The 21,506-nt window shown below is 35.6% G+C and overlaps 2 protein-coding genes across 2 annotated transcripts; both read left to right on the top strand.

The window, feature by feature from the left end:
- Positions 1–2,778: 2,778 nt before the first annotated feature.
- Positions 2,779–5,934, top strand: LOC104887805 (aldehyde oxidase GLOX). Its single transcript, XM_010672556.4, has one exon. The coding sequence runs from the start codon at positions 4,087–4,089 to the stop codon at positions 5,722–5,724; it is 1,638 nt and encodes a 545-aa protein (XP_010670858.1). The 5' UTR covers positions 2,779–4,086; the 3' UTR covers positions 5,725–5,934.
- A 12,030-nt stretch (positions 5,935–17,964) lies between these two features.
- LOC104887808 (aldehyde oxidase GLOX) lies at positions 17,965–19,951 on the top strand. The gene has a single exon (XM_010672562.3). It carries the CDS (start codon positions 18,076–18,078, stop codon positions 19,927–19,929), a length of 1,854 nt encoding a protein of 617 aa, XP_010670864.3. The 5' UTR covers positions 17,965–18,075; the 3' UTR covers positions 19,930–19,951.
- The last annotated feature ends 1,555 nt before the right edge of the window (positions 19,952–21,506 follow it).

Raw genomic sequence — 21,506 nt, 5'->3', positions numbered from 1 at the left:
TGGTATTTTTTATATTAAAATGTTAATCATAAGAGATAACTAATAATTACTATTTTTGAAGGATAAATTTTAATTATTACTCCCTCCGTTTCACAATATAAGGCACGCACGATATTCGAGGTCGAACTTTGACCGTTAATTACTCTCAATTTATGTTGATATATAATTTTAAAAAATAATATTATTATAGTATTTTTCAAGACGAATCCAACGGTATAATTTTTATAATTTTTACTTATCGTATTTGAGAGATATGTGTGGTCAAAGCAAATTTTCGTAAAGCGTGAATGCCTTATATTTTGAAACAGAGGGAGTATTATGTTATAATAAATTTTGAGGGATTGTATATATGTTAGGGGTAATATTTATGTTATTATTCATCAATTTTTTTTTTTTTTTATGTTAAATAAGGTCAAACTTCCAATTAGGTTCAATAAAATATAATAAGCTACATGCAGGTTTAATAAGTTCCAACTAGGTTCAATAAGTTTCAATGAGGCACTAAATTTCAATTAGGTACAATAAATTTCAATCAAGTTCAATCAGGTCCAATTAGTTCAGTTCAATTCAGGTCCGTCCAATAAGTTCAGTTCAGTGTTAGGGTTATTCAGGTGAAGAGAACGCACCCTAAAATTTCGTTTGCATTCTCCTGATCATTAGAGTTAACTGAAACATTGAAACTTACTACTCACTCTAACTAATATTATAGTGTCTCATAATATAATGCTTGTTTCTACTTAAGTACAACATATATATATATATATATATATATGATCCACTAAAAACGACCTTTTTGCTCATTCTGCAGATTTTTGCTCATTTTAAGAACCTTTTGCTCATTTTAGCAAACTTTCGCTCATTTTACGAAATTTTTGCTCATTTTATATTACAAACTTTTGTCCATTTTATGCTTTTTGTTCATTTTCAGAAACTTTTGTTCATTTTACAATTTTTGCTCAATTTCGAGACTTTTTGCTCATTTTATGTTGCAGTTTTCAGTTTTTAGCGAGGGGTTTTTACGTGATCCTATTCTTATATATACTCTCTCCGTTTCCTAAAGTTCTTCCTTGTTAATGTTCCTACAGATACTAAGGAGGATCCATTTGTATGGGGTGTGGGGTGGGTAAAGTAGGAGATTAGAGAGAAAAGGGTTAAGATAAATAAACAAATAAAAAGGGGTTAAAGTAGGAGAGAGAAAGAGAGTAAAATTGAATTAATAATGTAATGGTAAACCATATGATAGGGACATGAGAGGGTAAAAAGGGAAAAAAATTTCAAATAAGGAATAAAGTAAAAGAGGAAAGATATTTTGGAAACGCATTTAAACCGAAAGTGAGAAGATCTTTAGGAAACGGAGGGAGGATAATAATAAAAACATAAAGACCCTAAAATTTTGGAGTTCATTAACCTTATTGTATTCATGTTATTTTCTTAACCCCATAATTTGTGTTTTATTATGTTAAAGAAACCCTAAATATGATAATATAAAAAATGTATTCTAATACTACAAAATTACTTATCAAAAAAAAAATACTACAAAATTATGCATGATATTTTTATTTCTAGAACCCATACATAGTAACTAGCACAAGGATTTTCGATATGGTTAGCATAACCAATTAATCTCCCAAGAAAAAGACAACAGAGAGGAAAAAAAAAAGGATGAATGTACAATGGTCATAAACATGAGGTATGATAAACCTCTATAGGTAGATGGTAGACACAACTTTTCATGTAACAAATGTTATTTGTGTATATAATAAATATTGTTAATGGATGTAAAAATATTATTTGTGTTGTTTTTTCTATATTTATTATACGAACAACAAAAAATATTTTTATGTACACAAACAATTTACACAATAACTTATATTAGACAGTGGCGGAGCCAGGATTCTCAAAGTGGGGGGACGAAATACGATGTCAGACATGCGGATAATTTTTTTAGAAATAAGTTACGACACAAACTGTTTAATATTTAACGTTTTATATCCAAAACAATACAACTTTGAATATATTATGAATTACGATGTAGATATTTATTGTTAATTATTAAGCGTATTGATTTTATTAACTATAAATTATTTGATTTATTAACTAAAAATTCATTGTTATACCTTAAGATATAGCCTTTTGATGTACTCAAATAATACTAATAAAGAAAAATAAATACTTCATATACTAGTAATTTGCTTAGATGATTTTATAATATATCATCAAAAAAATTACAAATTGATAGCTAAAATTATGCATTTCAATTGAATGACTCTTATAAGAGTTCACTCATGGTACACCCGGGTGTACCATGAGCATGGTACACCCAGGGGTATTTTTGTAATAAATTAGAACTTCAGGTGCTCATTTGACACCAAATTTGCTCATATGGGCATTTTGCTCATTTACTCATTTGCTCATTTTGCTCATTTCGTAATAAAAGTGTTTGATCATTTTCTTAAATGAGTAGAAATGTTTGCTCATTTGCTCATTTGTTCATTTTGCTCATTTGCTCATTCGCTCATTTTGTTCATTTGAAGAAAGTAATCTTGGGTGTACCATGAACATGACACATCCAGATGTACTATAAATATTCTCCTCTTATAAGGATAAGGAGCTAGCTCATGTGGTAGAGCATTCCCCTCTGGGGGGTATTTCCTTAACATGCTTTGCATGCATTACCAGCCAATGTGCTGGTAGTTCCTACAAAACTAGTAGTCTTGGTAAGGGTTAGCCCTTGGGCTGACTTAATTTTTCAATAAAAAATAAATAAATTTGAATGACTCTTATTAAACAGAGCCCATGAATTTAAAGTCACAAAATTGAGTCCTTTTAAGTCACGGTCTTCCTCTTCACAAATAATCCAACCACACATTAGTGGACTACTTAGTACTTAGTACTTACCCACCTTATTACTTCCTTCATCATTCATCCACTTCCTCTGTTTTCTTCAACCTTCACCTTCTGCTTAAACATGGCTAAACTTATCTTTCATATCTTAGTATCTCTCTCCTAAACAACACTCACCTCATTTGTGTTTATCGCGGCGGGTAACCCTTATTCTTATCCTTCTAATCCGCCGTCGATGCTGAAACCGTAATTCCACCAACCCCTGTTAGCCAAATAGGGTCTTACCCACCTCCACCTCCAATGTACTCTCTAGTCTCTACCACTTCTATCTGGGAATTTCTCACTTTCTCTCTGTTAGTTTAATTTTGTTTCCTCTTCAGTCAGAGAGGTAGATGTGGGTGTCCAAGGAGTCGAACAACAGTGGCCCCAAAAATTATAAATGTCCTAAAATATATTATATTGAAAATTTTACTTCATATTTGAAGAAATCATCCTTGTTTCCCACCATTAATAAATTTGTCAATGATTTATCTTTAGATTTGTAACTTTTCATCTCTAGAACTCTAACCTCCTATTTAAATTTAGGGCTCAATTTTCATGTTAGAACAGGCCCCCAAAATCTTGAAGACGGCCCTGTCTTTAGTCTTCACGCAATATTTTCTCAAAATGGGGGACATCTGTCCCCATGTCCCCCTACTAGCTCCGTCACTAATATTAGATATATCTATCCATTAAAAAATTATGAGGCCTCCATAAATATGCAACGCGAAATAAATATTCTTTACATCCACCTCCTAGACCCCTTGCTTACCTCATAAGTCAGAATACTACAATGGGTGTTTAGTTGGAAGAATAAAGGCAGCGGTTGCGGTTGTACATGTGCTGCTGATCCTTCTCTTTATTCGGGGCGTACTATCTCTTATGGTGAGTATTAACTACTACTCATTATTAGAGAAATCAGTAGAAGAAAGAGGACCCCTTGCTTTGCATGATACATTTAATGAATTACAAATGCAAATTGCATGCGAGGGACAAGCTAAGGCTCCATTATTCCCCCCTAGATTGTCTGCCCTGATCTTTAGCTTTTCAACATGTATTTAAATCCCAACAAACCGGAAAATCAAACAAAACTTACACTCCAAATAATTCTTCTTATAACCAAACACCAACAAAAAATAACAAAAAAAACCCTCACATTCTACCTTCATAAATTCATACATTGTAGTACGTACTATTCATTCTATGTCAAATATCTTCCTCTTCTTCCTCCTCATCCTTCTCCCCCGCAGTATATTTGCTGCGGGGGGTGGCAGATGGCATCTACTAAAAAAAAGCATAGGCATTTCTGCCATGCACATGCAACTCTTAAACGATGACCGTGTTATTATCTATGATAGGACCGATTTTGGGTCCTCAAATCTTCCGCTAGCAAGTGAAAATTGTCGTATAGACCCCAACGATCAGGCCTTGCAGATTGACTGCACGGCCCACTCGGCGGAGTACGACTCTCTCTCGAACACCTTCCGTCCCCTGACCGTGCTAACCGACACATGGTGCTCCTCGGGAACCACCCTACCAAACGGCACCCTGATGCAAACTGGAGGTTTCAATGATGGAGAGCGAGTGGTTAGAACTTTCCAACCATCTTGTAGTGGTTGTGATTGGGTTGAGTTCCCTAACAAGTTGTTGGACCGGAGGTGGTACGCTACTAATCATGTATTACCTGATGGTCGGTCCATTATTATAGGTGGTAGAAGAGCTCCTAATTATGAGTTTTATCCTAAAGATGGTACATCTTTTTCATCTCAACTTTATAAGTTACCTTTTTTGTCACAAACACATGATCCTCAACAAGAGAACAATTTGTACCCTTATGTGTTTCTTCACGTGGATGGAAATTTGTTTATTTTTGCTAATAATCGGGCTATTTTGTTTGATTATAACAATAATGTGATTGTTCGGACTTACCCGACTATCCCTGGTGGTGATCCACGGAGCTATCCAAGCACTGGATCCGCGGTTCTTTTACCATTGAAGAATTTGGAGCTTGGATTGAATATGCAATTTGAGGTGTTAATATGTGGAGGTGCACCACTTGGGTCGTATTTAAAAGCTCTAAATATGGGTCAGTTTTTGCCAGCACTAAAGACGTGTGCACGAATAAATATTAATGATCATAACCCCTCTTGGTCCTTAGAAACTATGCCCATGGCACGAGTCATGGGCGATATGTTGATCCTACCTAACGAGGATGTCATAATAATTAACGGGGCTGGATCCGGTACTGCTGGGTGGGAGTTAGGCCGAGACCCGGTTCTTAGCCCGGTGATCTACCACCCGGATAATATTCGAGGATCCAGATTCACGGTCCAAAGATCTACAAATATCCCTAGGTTGTACCACTCGAGCGCTATTCTATTACGAGATGGGCGGGTTGTAGTGGGTGGAAGTAACCCCCATAGAACATACAACTTCACAAATGTGCTCTACCCTACTGAACTTAGTTTGGAAGCATTTTCACCCTCATACTTGGATCCGACCAAAGTGGAGATTCGGCCTATTATCAATGTTCCAATTTCGGGTTCTAGGATACGGTATGGGGAAGTAATCAAGGTCAAGTTTCTTATTGTCGGGTCGAATAATCTGGATTTAATCAAGGTCACAATGCTAAGACCACCATTTAATACACATTCATTTTCAATGAGCCAGAGGTTGTTGGTGCTAACCAATACAAAGCCCGTAAAGCTAACGGGCACGGGCCAATTTCAAGTCAATATTATGATACCCGGATCCGCTAATATCGCCCCGCCCGGGTTTTATATATTCTTTGTGGTGCATCAGAATGTTCCTAGTAAAGGCGTTTGGGTTCAACTTACGTGATTGTTTTTCGTCTGATGTATGTAGTTAATTACTTCTTAGATACCTCATTTAATTGTTCAACAATTCTTTAAATGAGAAAGAAATCTAATACGCATTTTTTCTTTCACAAGTAAAGGTACAAATATAGGTGTAAAGTGTTGTACAAAATTAAAAATGTGGTCCAAAACTATAGCCAACTAAAGATCAAATTTATATTTCTTTTTAAAAAACTTATATCGTAAAATCATAGCAACCATGCATGGAGTGGACCTCCCCCCTTGAGAATTCAATATTATTATGAAGATATAGTTTGCAGTGCATCTACTGTCTGTGCGCACCATAAATCTAAGAGTATTTATGTTGCATGGTGATGGTAGATTTATGTCTGGTTAGTATTCCAATAACTTAATCAAGCAAAGTTTGATGTAGTTGATTGGGGAATCACCTTGTAACTTTAAGTTCGTATATAAGAGCATGTACAATGGGTGAGTGGGTTTTGGTTGGTCTTTATATTTTGGGAAAAGCTAAATGCAGCCCTAAGGGCTGCATATAAGAAGCTAAAAGTGGAAAAAACAAGCATTAACTAATCATTTATTACATAGATTAATGCAAACTTGTGTCATAAATTGACAACTAATTTCCATTTTAAGCAATGTATTTATGTCTTATATGCAACCCTAAGGGCTGCATATAGCATAACCCTTATATTTTTTCCATTCTTTCTCCTTTCCTCCTTCTTACATACACCTCACGTCCCACTAATTTCCCACCAATGGGTAGACTAGTCCCACTTGGCTTTTTAATTTATCTCTCTTACTTTTGGTATACTCCATCATATACTCTTTTTTCTATCCAAAATGTTCTTATTCTTATATAATTTTTATTCATGTTTTAATTAGTGATCGATATATTAATTACTTTATATACATTTTGAATAATTTTAGGTAGGAGAAAGTTATTAGAAAGAAAAGTATTAGTTTGTGAAAAAATATGGTAAAATATATCAAATTTAGGCTCAATTTATAGATATGCCCCTTATTCATTGCAACACTCAATTTATATGTCCGGTTATCCTATACAAATTACAATAATAATCATTCCTTTGGTCCCGTATTCATTGCAACACTTAATTTATAAGTCCGATTATCCTATACGAATTACAATAATCTCATTTTTGATATGGAACCACTATTTTTTTCATTTTCCCCTCAACAATATACTCTACACCTTTATTCAAATTTATAAAATAACACTGAAATCATAGTCATCCACCCAACCATTTCCAATAAAAGGACCAACACAATATATATATTTGTTATAACGGACGTGAGAGAGAAACAAATTATGAATGCAAAAAAAACGATAAAAACAGACAACAGATTTACGTGGTTCACCAATTTGGCTACATCCACGGCAGAGAGAGGGAGAATATTTTATTATATGAGAAGAACAGATTACAGAGAGAAAAGAATGTATTTCGTGATAAGAAACCCTAGAATATAAACAGAGTATTATATCCCGTCAGAAAAACGCGAAAACGCGTTAACCGGGCAGCCGCCCGATCGGGTCGGGCGAACCCCCGATGGTCGGGCGACCGCCGATCGGTCGGGCGAACCCGCCCGATCGGGCGGTAATTTACTTCCTCCCAGTTTCGTTGCGCGCCCGGTCGGGCGAAGTCGCCCGAGTCGTTGTTGGTGACTCGCCCGATCGGGCGAACCAGCCCGATGCCATCGGGCGACACTTTTACTCCTTACCTCAGCGTCGTTGCGGGCCGATCGGGCGGCCACGCCCGACCCGATCGGGCGGTCTCCCGAAACCCCTTTTTGACGCATTTCTTCGAACACCTTCGATGCACAATGATTCAAGGCATATTTCTACAAATCTCCACCTTGACTTGAATCCTCTCATAATAACCCAAAAACAGATGCATTGATCACAACGCCCAGAATCTCCCAAACACCAGATTTGTCCCAAAAGACATCCAGACCAGATTAGTCCCTAAGGACCCCAGAATTGCCCAAGGAGGGCAATTAACAATCACGAACATTGAGTAAGTCCAAACAATGTTGAAACTTACTCTGCGGAACCGGCTTGGTAAACATGTCAGCAGGATTATCAGCAGTTCCTACCTTTTTCACCTTAATCCTAGTCTCACTCCTTAGGAAATGGTATCTCACATCAATATGTTTAGTCCTCTCATGATGGACTTGATCCTTAGCTAAACATATTGCACTCAGACTGTCACAGTAAACAGTAGCCTGATCATGATGCAACCCAAGATCACTAACTAGTCCTTTAGCCATATTCCCTCTTTAGCAGCTGCTGTCAACGCCATGTACTCTGCTTCAGTAGTAGACAAAGTAACTGTAGCCTGCAAAGTTGCCTTCCAACTAACGACAGAACCACCAAGAGTAAATACATAACCAGTCATTGACCTCCTACTGTCAACACTCCAGCATAATCATGAACTGTCAATAACCAGTGACTAAACACTGGGTATCATTCCCATAAATGAGACCAACATCAGAAGTACCTCTTAGGTACCTAAAAATCCTCTTGACTGCCTGCCAATGCTCCTTACCAGGATCACCCATGAACCTACTAACTACACTGACTGCATGTGCAAGATCCGGCCTAGTGCATCAAACTCCCTACTGCACTAGCATAAGGAACCCGACTCATGTACTCCTTCTCCTCAGCAGTTTTGGGTGCAAAAGCCACAGACAAATGATTATTTGAAGCACTTGGAGTGTCTATAGGCTTTGCAGTTGTCATGCCAAACCTTGATAGAATCTTCTGAATATAACCTTTCTGAGTAAGAAAAGTTTCTTCTGACTTCTTTCCCTATAGATCTCCATCCCCAAAATCTTCTTTGCAGCACCCAAATCTTTCATCTCAAACTCAGCACTGAGAAGACCCTTCAACCTCTGAATATCAGACTTAGCCTTAGCAGCTATAAGCATATCATCTACATACAGAACCAGATATATGAAAGAACCATCACTCAACTTGTTATGGTACACACAGCAATCATACTCACTCCTGTTGTAGCCCAACTCAATCATGTAGCTGTCAAACCGCTTATACCACTGCCTAGGAGACTGCTTTAGCCCATACAAGGACTTCTTCAATCTGCAAACATAGTCTTCTTTTCCCGGAACTTGGAACCCATCTGGTTGTGTCATATAAATCTCTTCTTCCAACTCCCCATGTAGGAAAGCTGTTTTCACATCTAGTTGCTCAAGTTCAAGATCCTGATGTGCAACCATTGCTAGTAGCACCCTGATGGAAGTATGTCTGACTACTGGTGAGAAAATCTCATTATAATCTACCCCTTCCCTTTGTGTGAACCCTCTTGCAACAACCCGAGCTTTATATTTAACCCCCTCAGTAGGTGAAGACCCCTCTTTCTTCTTGAAGACCCATTTGCATGTCACAATCTTCCTTCCTTAGGACGTTTAACTAACTCCCAAGTCTGATTTTTATCGAGAGACTCCATCTCATCTCCCATTGCAGCAAGCCATAAAGTAGACTCACTTCCAGAAACAGCTTCCTTATAGGTGGATGGCTCATGATTTTCAACCTCCACCTCCTCAGCAACCTGAAGTGCATAGGCCACCATATCTTCAAAACCATACCTCTTTGGAGGCCCCACACCAACTCTTCTAGCTCTATCAAGTGCTATGCTTGGTTGATGAATTTCAGATGGCTCTTCTTCATGTTGATCTTCTCCACCTTGGTGCTGTGATTCACTCTCAGCCTGAGTGACTTGCAGCTCCACCTGTTTATCAACATCTCCACTGACGGATCCACAGTAGACTTTACAGAAGGGTTAAGCATGGAATTTTCATCAAATATTACATTCCTACTAAGTATGACACGATTTTCAGAAGGTGACCATACTCTATACCCTTAACCCCAATCCCAAAACCAACAAATCTACCCTTCTTAGCTCTAGGTTCTAATTTTCCCTCATTTACATGATAATAGACAGTAGAACCAAAAATTCTCAACAAAGAGTAATCTGCAGGCTTACCAGACCACACCTCATAAGGTGTCTTGCAGTCAATACCTGTGTGGGGTCCCCGATTGATCAGATAGCAAGCTGTACTTACAGCTTCTGCCCAAAACCTCCTAGCCATCCCAGCATTTGAGAGCATGCACCTTGCCCTCTCCAGAAGTGTCTGATTCATGCGTTCTGCAACTCCATTCTGTTGTGGCGTGTTTCTAACAGTATGATGGCGAGCAATCCCTTCATTTTTGCAGAACTCATCGAACTCAGACCAACAGAACTCCAGACCATTATCAGTTCGCAGCCTTTTGATCTTCCTTTCAACTTGATTTTCCACTAAAACCTTCCACTGTTTGAAATTCTTGAAAGCATCACTTTTATGCTTCATCATAATCACCCAAGTCATTCTTGAATAATCATCAATCATAGACACAAAATACCTGTGACCTCCAATAGATGCAACTCGGGAAGGTCCCCAACAATCAGAGTGAATATAATCAAGTGTACCTTTAGTTGTATGAACCGCCTTTGGAAACTTGCTGCGATGAAGCTTCCCAAACACACAGTGTTCACAAAACTCTAGGCTCTGCACCTTGTGCCCACATAGAAGATCCCTTTTGACAGAATTTGCATCCCTCTTTCACCCATGTGCCCAAGTCTCATATGCCACAACTTGGTCAACTCCTCCTTGTGAATCTCAGATGATGCAACAGCAGCAGAATCTGTCATAGTAGACCCCTGAAGAATATATAAGGTACCAACTTTAATACCTTTCAGAACCACCTTTGAACCCTTGTAGACACTCATAGCTCCACCTTCACCTTGAAAACTGAACCCCTTACTATCTAGAAGACTCAGAGATATCAGATTCTTTGTCATTAATGGAACATGCCTAACTTCGTTCAAGGTACAGAGTGTACCATCATGAGTCCTCACCCTTATAGAGCCTATCCCAACTACTTTGCAGGCAGCACTGTTAGCCATAGAAACATTGCCTCCATCTATCTGCTTGTAAGTTGAAACCACTCCCTGCATGGACTAATATGATACGATGCCCCAGAATCAAGAACCCACACATCCCTACAATGTGACTGGCTATTAACTACTAGGGCCAGATCTTCCTCAGAATCACCTCCAGTTTCTGCCAAAGCAGCAGAACCTTCACTTTTATCCTGCTGTTTCTTTTTCTTAGGAACTCATTCTTCCAATGCCCCTTCTCCTTACAGTAATTACAGATATCAGTAGTTTTAGGACCCTTAGAATTCGAATTTTTAAAGTTCGTTTTCTTTTTACCAGATTTCTTTTGTCCCTTCCCTCCAGTAACTACTAATCCAGATGCCTGATTTTCTGTACTAGACCCAGAAGCCTGGTGACGGACTTCTCTAGTATGCAGAGCAGATCTTACTTCTTCTAACGACAGACTATCTTTACCAACAATAAATGAATCCACAAAATTCTCATATGACATAGGCAAAGATACCAACAGAATTAAAGCAGCATCCTCATCATCTACTTTAACATCAATATTTCGCAGATCTAGTAAGATGGTATTTAATTTATCTAAATGATCTCTTAAAGACGTACCTTCCTGCATACGCAGGCTGAACAGACGTTGCTTCAAAAGCAACTTGTTGGTTAGAGATTTCGTCATGTACAAACTCTCTAACTGCAACCACAGACCAGCAGCAGTGTCCTGCTCCGCAACTTCAGTAATTATGTCGTCAGACAGACACAACATAATTGTTGAATGTGCTTTCTCCTCCAGAATTTCCATCTCAGCGGTAACCGAATCCGTTGCCTTCTTGGCCAACGGTGCCCACAACCCCTGTTGCTTCAGTAAAGCCCGCATCTTGATTTGCCACAGACTAAAACTATTCCTCCCAGTAAATTTATCAATTTTGACATTCATCCCAGACATCTTTCTCACACAGATCGATCACCAAAGCTCTTGATACCAATTTGTTATAACGGACGTGAGAGAGAAACAAATTATGAATGCAAAAAACGATAAAAACAGACAACAGATTTACGTGGTTCACCAATTTGGCTACATCCACGGCAGAGAGAGGGAGAATATTTTATTATATGAGAAGAACAGATTACAGAGAGAAAAGAATGTATTTCGTGATAAGAAACCCTAGAATATAAACAGAGTATTTATATCCCGTCAGAAAAACGCGAAAACGCGTTAACCGGGCAGCCGCCCGATCGGGTCGGGCGAACCCGCCCGATCGGGCGGTAATTTACTTCCTCCCCAGTTTCGTTGCGCGCCCGGTCGGGCGAAGTCGCCCGAGTCGTTGTTCGGTGACTCGCCCGATCGGGCGAACCAGCCCGATGCCATCGGGCGTACAGCTTTTACTCCTTTCCTCAGCGTCGTTGCGGGCCCGATCGGGCGGCCACGCCCGACCCGATCGGGCGGTCTCCCGAAACCCCTTTTTGACGCATTTCTTCGAACACCTTCGATGCACAATGATTCAAGGCATATTTCTACAATATATATATATATATATATATATATATATATATATATATATATATATATATATAACAAACTAACTAACTACTTTCAAATAAATTTTTATAATAAATAATATAACTCACATGTCCCAAGTCCTTATCTACGGTAATTCAAAACTTTGTGCACAAAGGAGTGTTGCACTAATATAGAACAGAAGGAGTAATATTAATTTTTATCAAAGGATATGTATTAAAGTTATTGGAATAGATAGATTTAAATTACTTTCTCCGTAACAAAATAAATGTTACACTTTCTAAATATGGTTGTAATAGAATAGATCTTACACTTTTTTTTTAGGCAGCAATCTCTCTCTATATCTCTTCTATGATATGGGTCCCCTTTTTCCTTCTCTATATTTCCCTGCTCTTCAAAAAAAAAAATATGCCTATAAATATGTGTTTTTGAAAGTGTAACATATATTTTGTTAGGGATGAAGTATTTCTATTATGCTTGCTATATATAACTTACACTAACTTCTCCGTTACTTATTATTGCAACATTTGTAAAAGGCACATGAACCAAGGAGAAGAGGTTGGCGAAACATGGCTCATATTCTTATATATCAAGATTTTCTTTGTATAATCATTTACCAAAAAGAAAATTGTTGCAAGTAATATATTGCAAGAATTAAGATATATACGAGTAAGTATAAGTTAAATTGAACTTATTCTTCTTTACTAAGTTAATAAACGTAAAAGTTATTGGGGTTGGATCAAGTGGTTAGCTTTTTCATTCATTTTCCTTAACAAGGTCTAGAGTTCAATTCCTGTCCTAAACATTTGCTTGAGGTTTAAGAAATGAAGGGGATTGGAGGTGTCTGGCTTATAATGGGATTCTGGTAAGGATCCTGTGCAAGAGGGCAACCCAAAGTTCTTATCATTTTTTTTAAAAAACAAGTTAATATATTATACGTAAAGGATGTGTCGATGTGAAAGACAATAACGCAAAAATAATATGTGACCATTGCATGAACTATATTTTCTGCAACAAGTACGTCAAATACTATCCACCTAATGCTTTTGGAGGCTAAAAAGACTAGAACGAAACACATACTTTATGCTGTGATCATGTGACTTGTGAGCACAGAAAAATAAGAGAGATAAACTCATGGTCAGTTTGATTTGGAGATCATTAAGTAGCAATCCAAACATATGCCTTTCAAGTTTCATGCAATCATGTACATAAAGGCTGCCATGCGTGCATTGTCAATCATGTCGTTATCCAATAACTATAACTTCAAAGAAATGATTACATAACGAAATTAGTCATGTCATATTCAATAAATCATGCCCTACTTTCTCTAGATTAATTAAGTTGTTAATTAGTGTTCGTGTAATTTAATAGGAATCTCTTAAACCCTTCATCAATGTTTTGACCGTATTGCTTAGTAAGCTATTAGCGTTCATTGGACTTTGATACCTTATTAATAACTGATTAGAAATACTCTATTCGTTTTATTAATTGCTACATTTTCTTTAAATGGTGGTTTCTTTTTAATAGATACATTGTTTAAACTCTTTCTTATTTGGGATACATGGTCCATTAAAAAGTAATACTATTATAATTCAACTGCTTTTTTTAACCTATCACTATCGGCGGACCGATGCACCATCATCAGAGCCACACCTCGGCCACACACCACTACCAAAGCACCATCTCATTGTCGCGGGCCAACACTGTCACATCACAACCAGAGCACCACAATGTCCGGCGAAGAACTATTAACGTCGCCAACATCACCGGAACGGAATGTGGTAATCAGAAATCTTGGGTTTTTAGTAGTACAATATATATATATATATATATATATAGTGAGAACACCTCCTCTATGTGAGAACACTTTTTTATGTTAGAACAAATCTGGACCTTTAGATCTAATTTAATCTAACTATTCTAAATACACTTATAAGTAATGACATTTTTTGTAATTAGGTATACCCTTACTCCCCTTCTTCCTTCTTCCCCACAAACTTTCACGTCTATGGTGTCATTTTTTTTTCTCTCTCTAGGTTTTGCACAACTTTCTCTCTCCTCTATGGCGTCATTCATGGAGTAATTTTTCAAAGTTTTAGTTCGATTTTTGCGGATTTCACACTATTCTTTCCACAATTCAACAGGTTTTATTCGAAATTTTTATTTTGATATTCTTGACTTGCAGATTTTTGTTCGATTTTTTTTATTTTAATGCAGATTATTGTTCGATTTTTTTGTTTGATTTTGTTCGATTTCAATGGCGTCATTCAGCTTAAGTGTAGATTGTTGTTCGATTTTTGTTTTCTTACTATATGATTTATCCTTTTTACCAACTTAAATGAATGAACGAAAGTAGGAAGCCTTCCTACTTCATCATCCAGAGAAACAAAAAGATATTATAGTGGTATTGATTGAAATTTTGGTATTCCACATTATATCGTTTCGATTATACTCACCATATCACCATACATGATCAACGCATGAAAGATGTATATCATGTTCTAAATTAATGTATATCATGTTCTAAAATACTGAGCAACATGTTCTAAAACGGATACATCATGTTCTAAAACGACGTAGATCGTGTTATAAAATGATGTACATCATGTTCTAAAATATTGTATATCACGTTCTAAAACGATGTACATCATGTTCTGACCTACCTTTATTCTCACATATGATATATGTTCTCACTCGAAATTAAAATGAATTGAAACATATTTGAAGTAATTCAGAACATGTTTGAAAAGTTTTAGAACACAATTGAAATAATTTGGAACATGTTTGAAATGATAAATAACATGTTTGAATAAATTTAATTTAGAACACACTTGCAATATTTCAGAACATCATTGAAATAATTCAGAACATGTTTGAATAAATTTAGAACATAAGTTTGATATTTCAGAACATTTATATATGTATATGTATTGATTATACTCTCATGTTCTAAAAAAAATATATTTGTGTATGTTCTAAATTTTAAAGTGTTCTCATATAAGTATGTGTTCTCACATAAGGGGGTATTCTCACTGGATCCCAACCATATATATATATATATATATATAGAAGTGAGTTCATATGAGAATGCCTACTTACATGAGAAATGAGAATAAATTTTATGCGCTATAACTCTTATGAATAAGTGACGTAACTCTAATGAAAAAGTGATGTAACTCCAAAAAAAAGAATATTAGAAGAAAAAAAATTCAAAAAGAACTTTGTTTTTTTTGCCTCAAATTTTTTTAAGAGGGTATAACTCTAATGAACAAGTGTTGTAACTAATTCAATCGTGTGGTTGAGATTCATTCTCATTTCTCATGTAAGGAGCATTCTTATGTGATCTTGCCCCTATATATATATATATATACTAGAATTTTTTGCACGCGATGCGTGCTTGAATTTTTTCGAAATAGAAACTCGATTTTCTTCGGCATAAGAGTCAAAATTTGAACATTAGACACACGAAGTATAATTGTTTTTATTTGCAAAATTTGATTGGTTTAGTTTCTGTCACTTAAGTTTCTCACCATTCTTTTTTTTTTTAAACTTTTCAAAGTTAAATTCTATGAACAAAATAGAAATTTTATTGAATTTATTTATGATTTCTAATATTATAATTTTTTAGTTGATTTTTGAATTAAGTACAATACTTCATAAATTGTAAAGATAGTGGACACTTTGATTTCAAGTCAATTTTTTCATAGGTTGTAGTTTGTAAGTGAAGTTGTAATTTAGAAAGAAAAGAGGGGCAAAATAGGCATTTCAAAATAGGACACCATTGCTCACCCCTTCCCTTATATAATAAATATATATATATATATATATATATATATATATATATATATATATATATATATATATATATATATATTTGCAGTTTGATTGCAATATAAAAGACTGAAAGCGTTATTGCCTTTATCGGCTTTATGCTTTGCCTTCTTTTTCTGGTAGGCCTTAGCTTGGTAAATTCTAGGCCAGTTTACACGTTTGTATTTATGTATCTAGCTTGATAGCAACAACAAAAAAATCTATTAAATACTTCCTTCGTCTCATAATATTGTCCGTATTTGTTTCTCTCTTTTGATGTCAAACTTTAAGATATTTGATCAAATATTCTCATTTGCATATATATAAAAATATATATTCATTTGGGGTCTTGTTATATTCGCCTCAATGTGTAGTTTCCTAATATTAACTTTTTATATTTTTTTATTAATAAGGAATTGAAGATATTTAAGATCAAATGTTTATTTTGGATACTGTGTAAAAAATAAACAAATACGAGTATATTATAGGACGGAGGGAATATATATAAAAATTAAAAATGTAACCTTCTGTTTGAACCATTTGAATATCTTGGTAGCTGGGTTGATGTAATAGTTACTTATAGCTTGTCGCGATGCGTAAGATATATTCTCTCTATTTCATTTTAATGTGAGATTTCACACATCTCAACATACGTTTCAAATATATCAAAACATTATGATTATAATATTTACTTATTCATAATTAAATATATTAACAGTCAAAATTATGCGTTAACAAGCGTAAAACAAAACAAAAAAGTTTGTATAGATTAAAAAACAAAGTAGTTAAACAATTAATCACTTCAATTTTCACAATTTGTAAGGACTGCTTTATGCTGGGATGAAGAGAAAAGAAGAAGAAATGAAAGCCCTCACCCATAATTGGAATAACTAAATGAAGTGAAATTTAAGTGCTCGTTTGGTTGATAGGAATTTGTGTAGGCAATGAAAATTCTCATGAGTTTTTCATTTGAGAAGTTGTTTGGTTGATAGGAACTTGAGCAAACGGATGGAATGGAAATTCCTTGGGAAACTGAAATTCCCATAAATTGTGAGAATTCAATTACCCACACCCCTTAATCAATCAAAATTCACACAAAGAAAGTAATTAGATTCCCATGTATACCAAATGTGCACTTACATTAACCACGCCACGCTTCAACTTGCACCTTTTAAAGACAAAATCTATCTATACAAGTATATTAAAAGTCGTGCCTAAGGAAGTCTATATGTCACGTGACACTCTCCTGATCAATCTTCTAATGGAAATGCTTTATGCACATGTGTACTTCTCAATTTTAAAAAATAAATATTGTGTAATTACAAGGTCTCAAACACGTGAACATTGAAATAAAATGTAAGACCTTAAACATCAATATATTATGACGACTTTATTGTCTGATAATGTTAAAAATAAAATATGATAAAGTTTTATAATAATTATACTTGACTAAAAAGACTTAAACAAGTATATACATCTCGAATACTCTTATTACGTAACTAACAAGAGACTATTGATGTCACACTCTCTTACCACAATTCCTTTTTAAGCTATTATTTTCAAACTTAAACCTTTCATTTTTTTTACTTATCACGTCATGACGTAAACTTTTCAATTTCTTAATGGACAAGAAATACGAAAATTGGCAAAATTGATTATGAAATTTAAGAATAACAACATATTTGTTTATTTTCACTGACCTGATACATCGCACGACGGGCTAAAATACTAGTTATCGATTTAAAAAACACAAAATGAATACACTAGAATTTAAGAATGCACTTTTAACTAAAGATTGCTATAAAACTTTTGAAAACAATGCAAGGGGAAAAGATATAATGAACTGGTTAATCGCTAACTACTATATTCTTGTTACATATTAGGAATATATTCCTAGTACTCCAATAATAACTTTGCAGGTGTAGAACAAAATCAGTCGTTTAAAATTCAAATACACATACTAGCCCTCAAGAATAAAAACCCTTATCAAAGTGCATGTTCACATCAGATTCCTAATTAACGTGTATTAATAGTCTTTAGCCAAAAATGCATATGTGATATGTCCCTCTCAATTTCCTTTACAACAAAGAAAAGAACAAAAACCAGCTACACTAAACCCATAGATAAACATATTCCCATCATCACCGTACCAAAACCCAAAAACACCAAATACACCAAAACTCAAAACGTATTCACGTCACATTATTTCATATTCTTATCTAGCGTCTCGGGATTTCCGTTAGCAGGATCGATCATGTCACATTATATCCTCCTCATATCATCCTTGTTCATCCTCCTCTCCCGCACTTGTACTACTTGTACTGCGGCGAGTACAAGTAATATACAATGGCAGCTCCTACAAAAAAGCATCGGCGTTTCCGCCATGCACATGCAACTCTTAAACAACGACCGTGTTATTATCTTAGACAGGACAGATTTCGGCCCCTCGAATATCTCCCTGTCTAACGGCAAGTGTCGCAAGGATCCTTACGACTTAGCCATGACGACTGATTGCACGGCTCACTCCGTAGAGTATGACTCTCTATCCAACACCTTCCGCCCTCTGATGGTGCTAACCGATACGTGGTGCTCCTCTGGTGCCACCCTCGCTAATGGTACTCTCGTACAAACAGGTGGTTACAACGATGGAGCGCGAGTGGCTAGAACATTTCAACCATCTTGTGAGGCTTGTGATTGGGTTGAGATGCCTAACAAGTTGTTAATTCGTCGATGGTATGCTACTGATCATGCTTTACCTGATGGTCGATTGATAGTTGTTGGTGGTAGGAGAGCTTTCAACTATGAATTTTATCCAAAAACAACATTTTCTTCATCTAAGCTATACAAGTTGCCGTTTTTAGCACAAACTAATGATGCTAAAATGGAGAATAACTTGTACCCTTTTGTGTTCCTTAATGTAGATGGGAACTTGTTTATTTTTGCTAATAATCGGGCTATTTTGCTTGATTATACTAATAATTTGGTTGTACGAACTTACCCTACTATCCCGGGTGGTGACCCACGTAGCTATCCGAGCTCAGGGTCTGCGGTTCTTTTACCATTGAGGAATTTGGAGATGGGGTTATTGAATATGGTAGTAGAAGTGTTAATATGTGGGGGTGCTCCTTCAGGGTCATACTTGAAGGCACGTTCAGGTCAATTTTTGCCAGCTCTAAATACGTGTGCAAGAATTAATATTAATAGTCGCAATTCTACTTGGGTCATGGAAACTATGCCCATGGCTCGTGTCATGGGTGATATGATTGTTCTTCCTAATGGTGATATCTTGTTAATTAATGGGGCTGGGTCGGGTACCGCTGGATGGGAGTTAGGTCGTGACCCGGTCCTCGAACCAGTGATCTACCACCCGAATAATGCCTTGGGATCCAGATTCGAGACCCAAAATTCAAGTCAAATCCCACGAATGTACCACTCTAGTGCAATTGTGATGCGAGATGGGCGAGTTTTAGTGGGTGGGAGCAATCCGCATATGGTCAATAGGTTCACCCATGTGTTGTACCCAACTGAACTTAGCTTAGAGGCATTTTCACCACCATATTTGAATCCCAATAAAACGGTTCTCCGACCCATTATTATCACTCCAGATTCGGGTTCTAAGGTCCAATATGCACAAGTATTGGAGGTTAAGTTTTTAGTTTTTGGGTTAATTGACCAGGCTTCAATCATGGTTACCATGCTTAGACCACCCTTCAATACACATTCCTTCTCAATGAGCCAGAGGTTGTTGGTCCTAACCAACACTATGCAGTCTGCTACGTCTATAGGACCCAATCAATTTCAAGTCAATGTTACGACACCCGAATCCACTAACATTTCCCCACCCGGTTATTATTTGTTGTTCGTGGTGCACCAGGGTATACCTAGTACAGGCATTTGGGTTCAAATTAAGTGATTTTTGTGTTCAAATTAAGTGATTTTTGTGTGTATGTTACTTTTAATATGTTCATTTCCATTGTTAGAATTTTAGATAGTTGTTTTGGAATTTGTAAAAAAAAACTACGAGAAAGAGAAGTTGAATATAATGTCAAATTTGATATATAAGTCTAGAACGAGGTATGTTAAAAGGCAAAAACTTTAATGGATTACACTCATTTACGTACATATTCACAGTCACATAGCCGTGTATAAAGAGCAGCCTAAAGTTATGCATGTGAAGATATGACATATATGAACAAACAAGAAAACAACAAAGTAGCAATCCAAAAATATGCCTTTCTTGCATGCACGTGAAGATTGCCATGCATTATCTGATTCGATAATGTCTTTTTCCTAGGATAACTTTGAAGAAATGATTTCTTTTGTGCACATCCAACACAGAGTGAAAGGCACAATATCCATCCACATCATTGAATTGCCTAACTCTGGTGATATTTCCATTTGACATCATGACATGTCACGGTCCTATATATAGTCAAAATTTTGAACATAAATTCTAGGCAAAATTAATCTCAATACCTCAAATTATGCCTTAGATGTACATTGCACTAAAAACTTTGACTAATAGTAAAAATATCAAGAACTATTATTTGGTGCAGTGTATATTATTAATGATACCAAAGGTAAGTTTTTTTGGTTGTTGGAGACTTGGAGAATAAGACATGTACTTGTAGAAGCAAGATGGGACTGGTATGGTATCCCATGTTGTCACTAGCAAAAAAAAAAGGTAGCTTTGGTGTCATTAATAATGATAAGCACTACATCAAGTCTGTAGTTCGTGATATTTTGGCAAATAGCCAAAGTTTGTGTGCTACGTGCACGCAAGTTATAGTTTAGGGTGTTGAGGCAATTTTACGTAAATTTTAATATTATTTTAAATTTATGGCAATGTGCAGTTTTAAATTTTGAATTTTATAATCTGTAACCAAAAAATATGCATTGGAAAAGGAATTGAAACAAAAAATAGGACAAAACATTCGTCGATAAATATGACTAATTTATCCACCAAAAATAAAATATGACTAATTTATAGCTCAGTCCTCATAATTAAGTACGTAACTGGCAAAAAAAATTATTGAAAAGCATTTACAATATAGATTAAACAATTTATTTTACTATCTCTTTAGTACTCAATAATGGTAACTATAAAAGAGTTAAATTAATCTCAAATTATTAGTATTATTATTATTAACACTGTTGTTGTTATTATTATTATTATTATTATTATTATTATTATTATTATTATTATTATTATTATTATTATTATTATTATTATTATTATTATTATTATTATTATTATCATCATCATCATCATCATTATTATAAAATTGTGATAGTTTATTCATACATCAATTTCTACATAGTAGAAATGTGTGACTATAAATTTAAGATAGAGGGGTATTACATACAAAAATGATTATTAATTTACTAAAACTAATTTATACATTTCATAGAGTGCCCTACTTTACGTAATTGGATTGACTAATCATGTAATTAAATAGTATACTAGGGTCATAAATAGATTGAGAGCAC

This window comes from Beta vulgaris, chromosome 1 (genome assembly GCF_026745355.1).
Source record: "Beta vulgaris subsp. vulgaris cultivar EL10 chromosome 1, EL10.2, whole genome shotgun sequence".
NCBI lineage: Eukaryota > Viridiplantae > Streptophyta > Magnoliopsida > Caryophyllales > Amaranthaceae > Beta > Beta vulgaris.
Note: the sequence above shows the minus strand (reverse complement) of the source record. Positions and strands in the feature narration are given on the sequence as shown.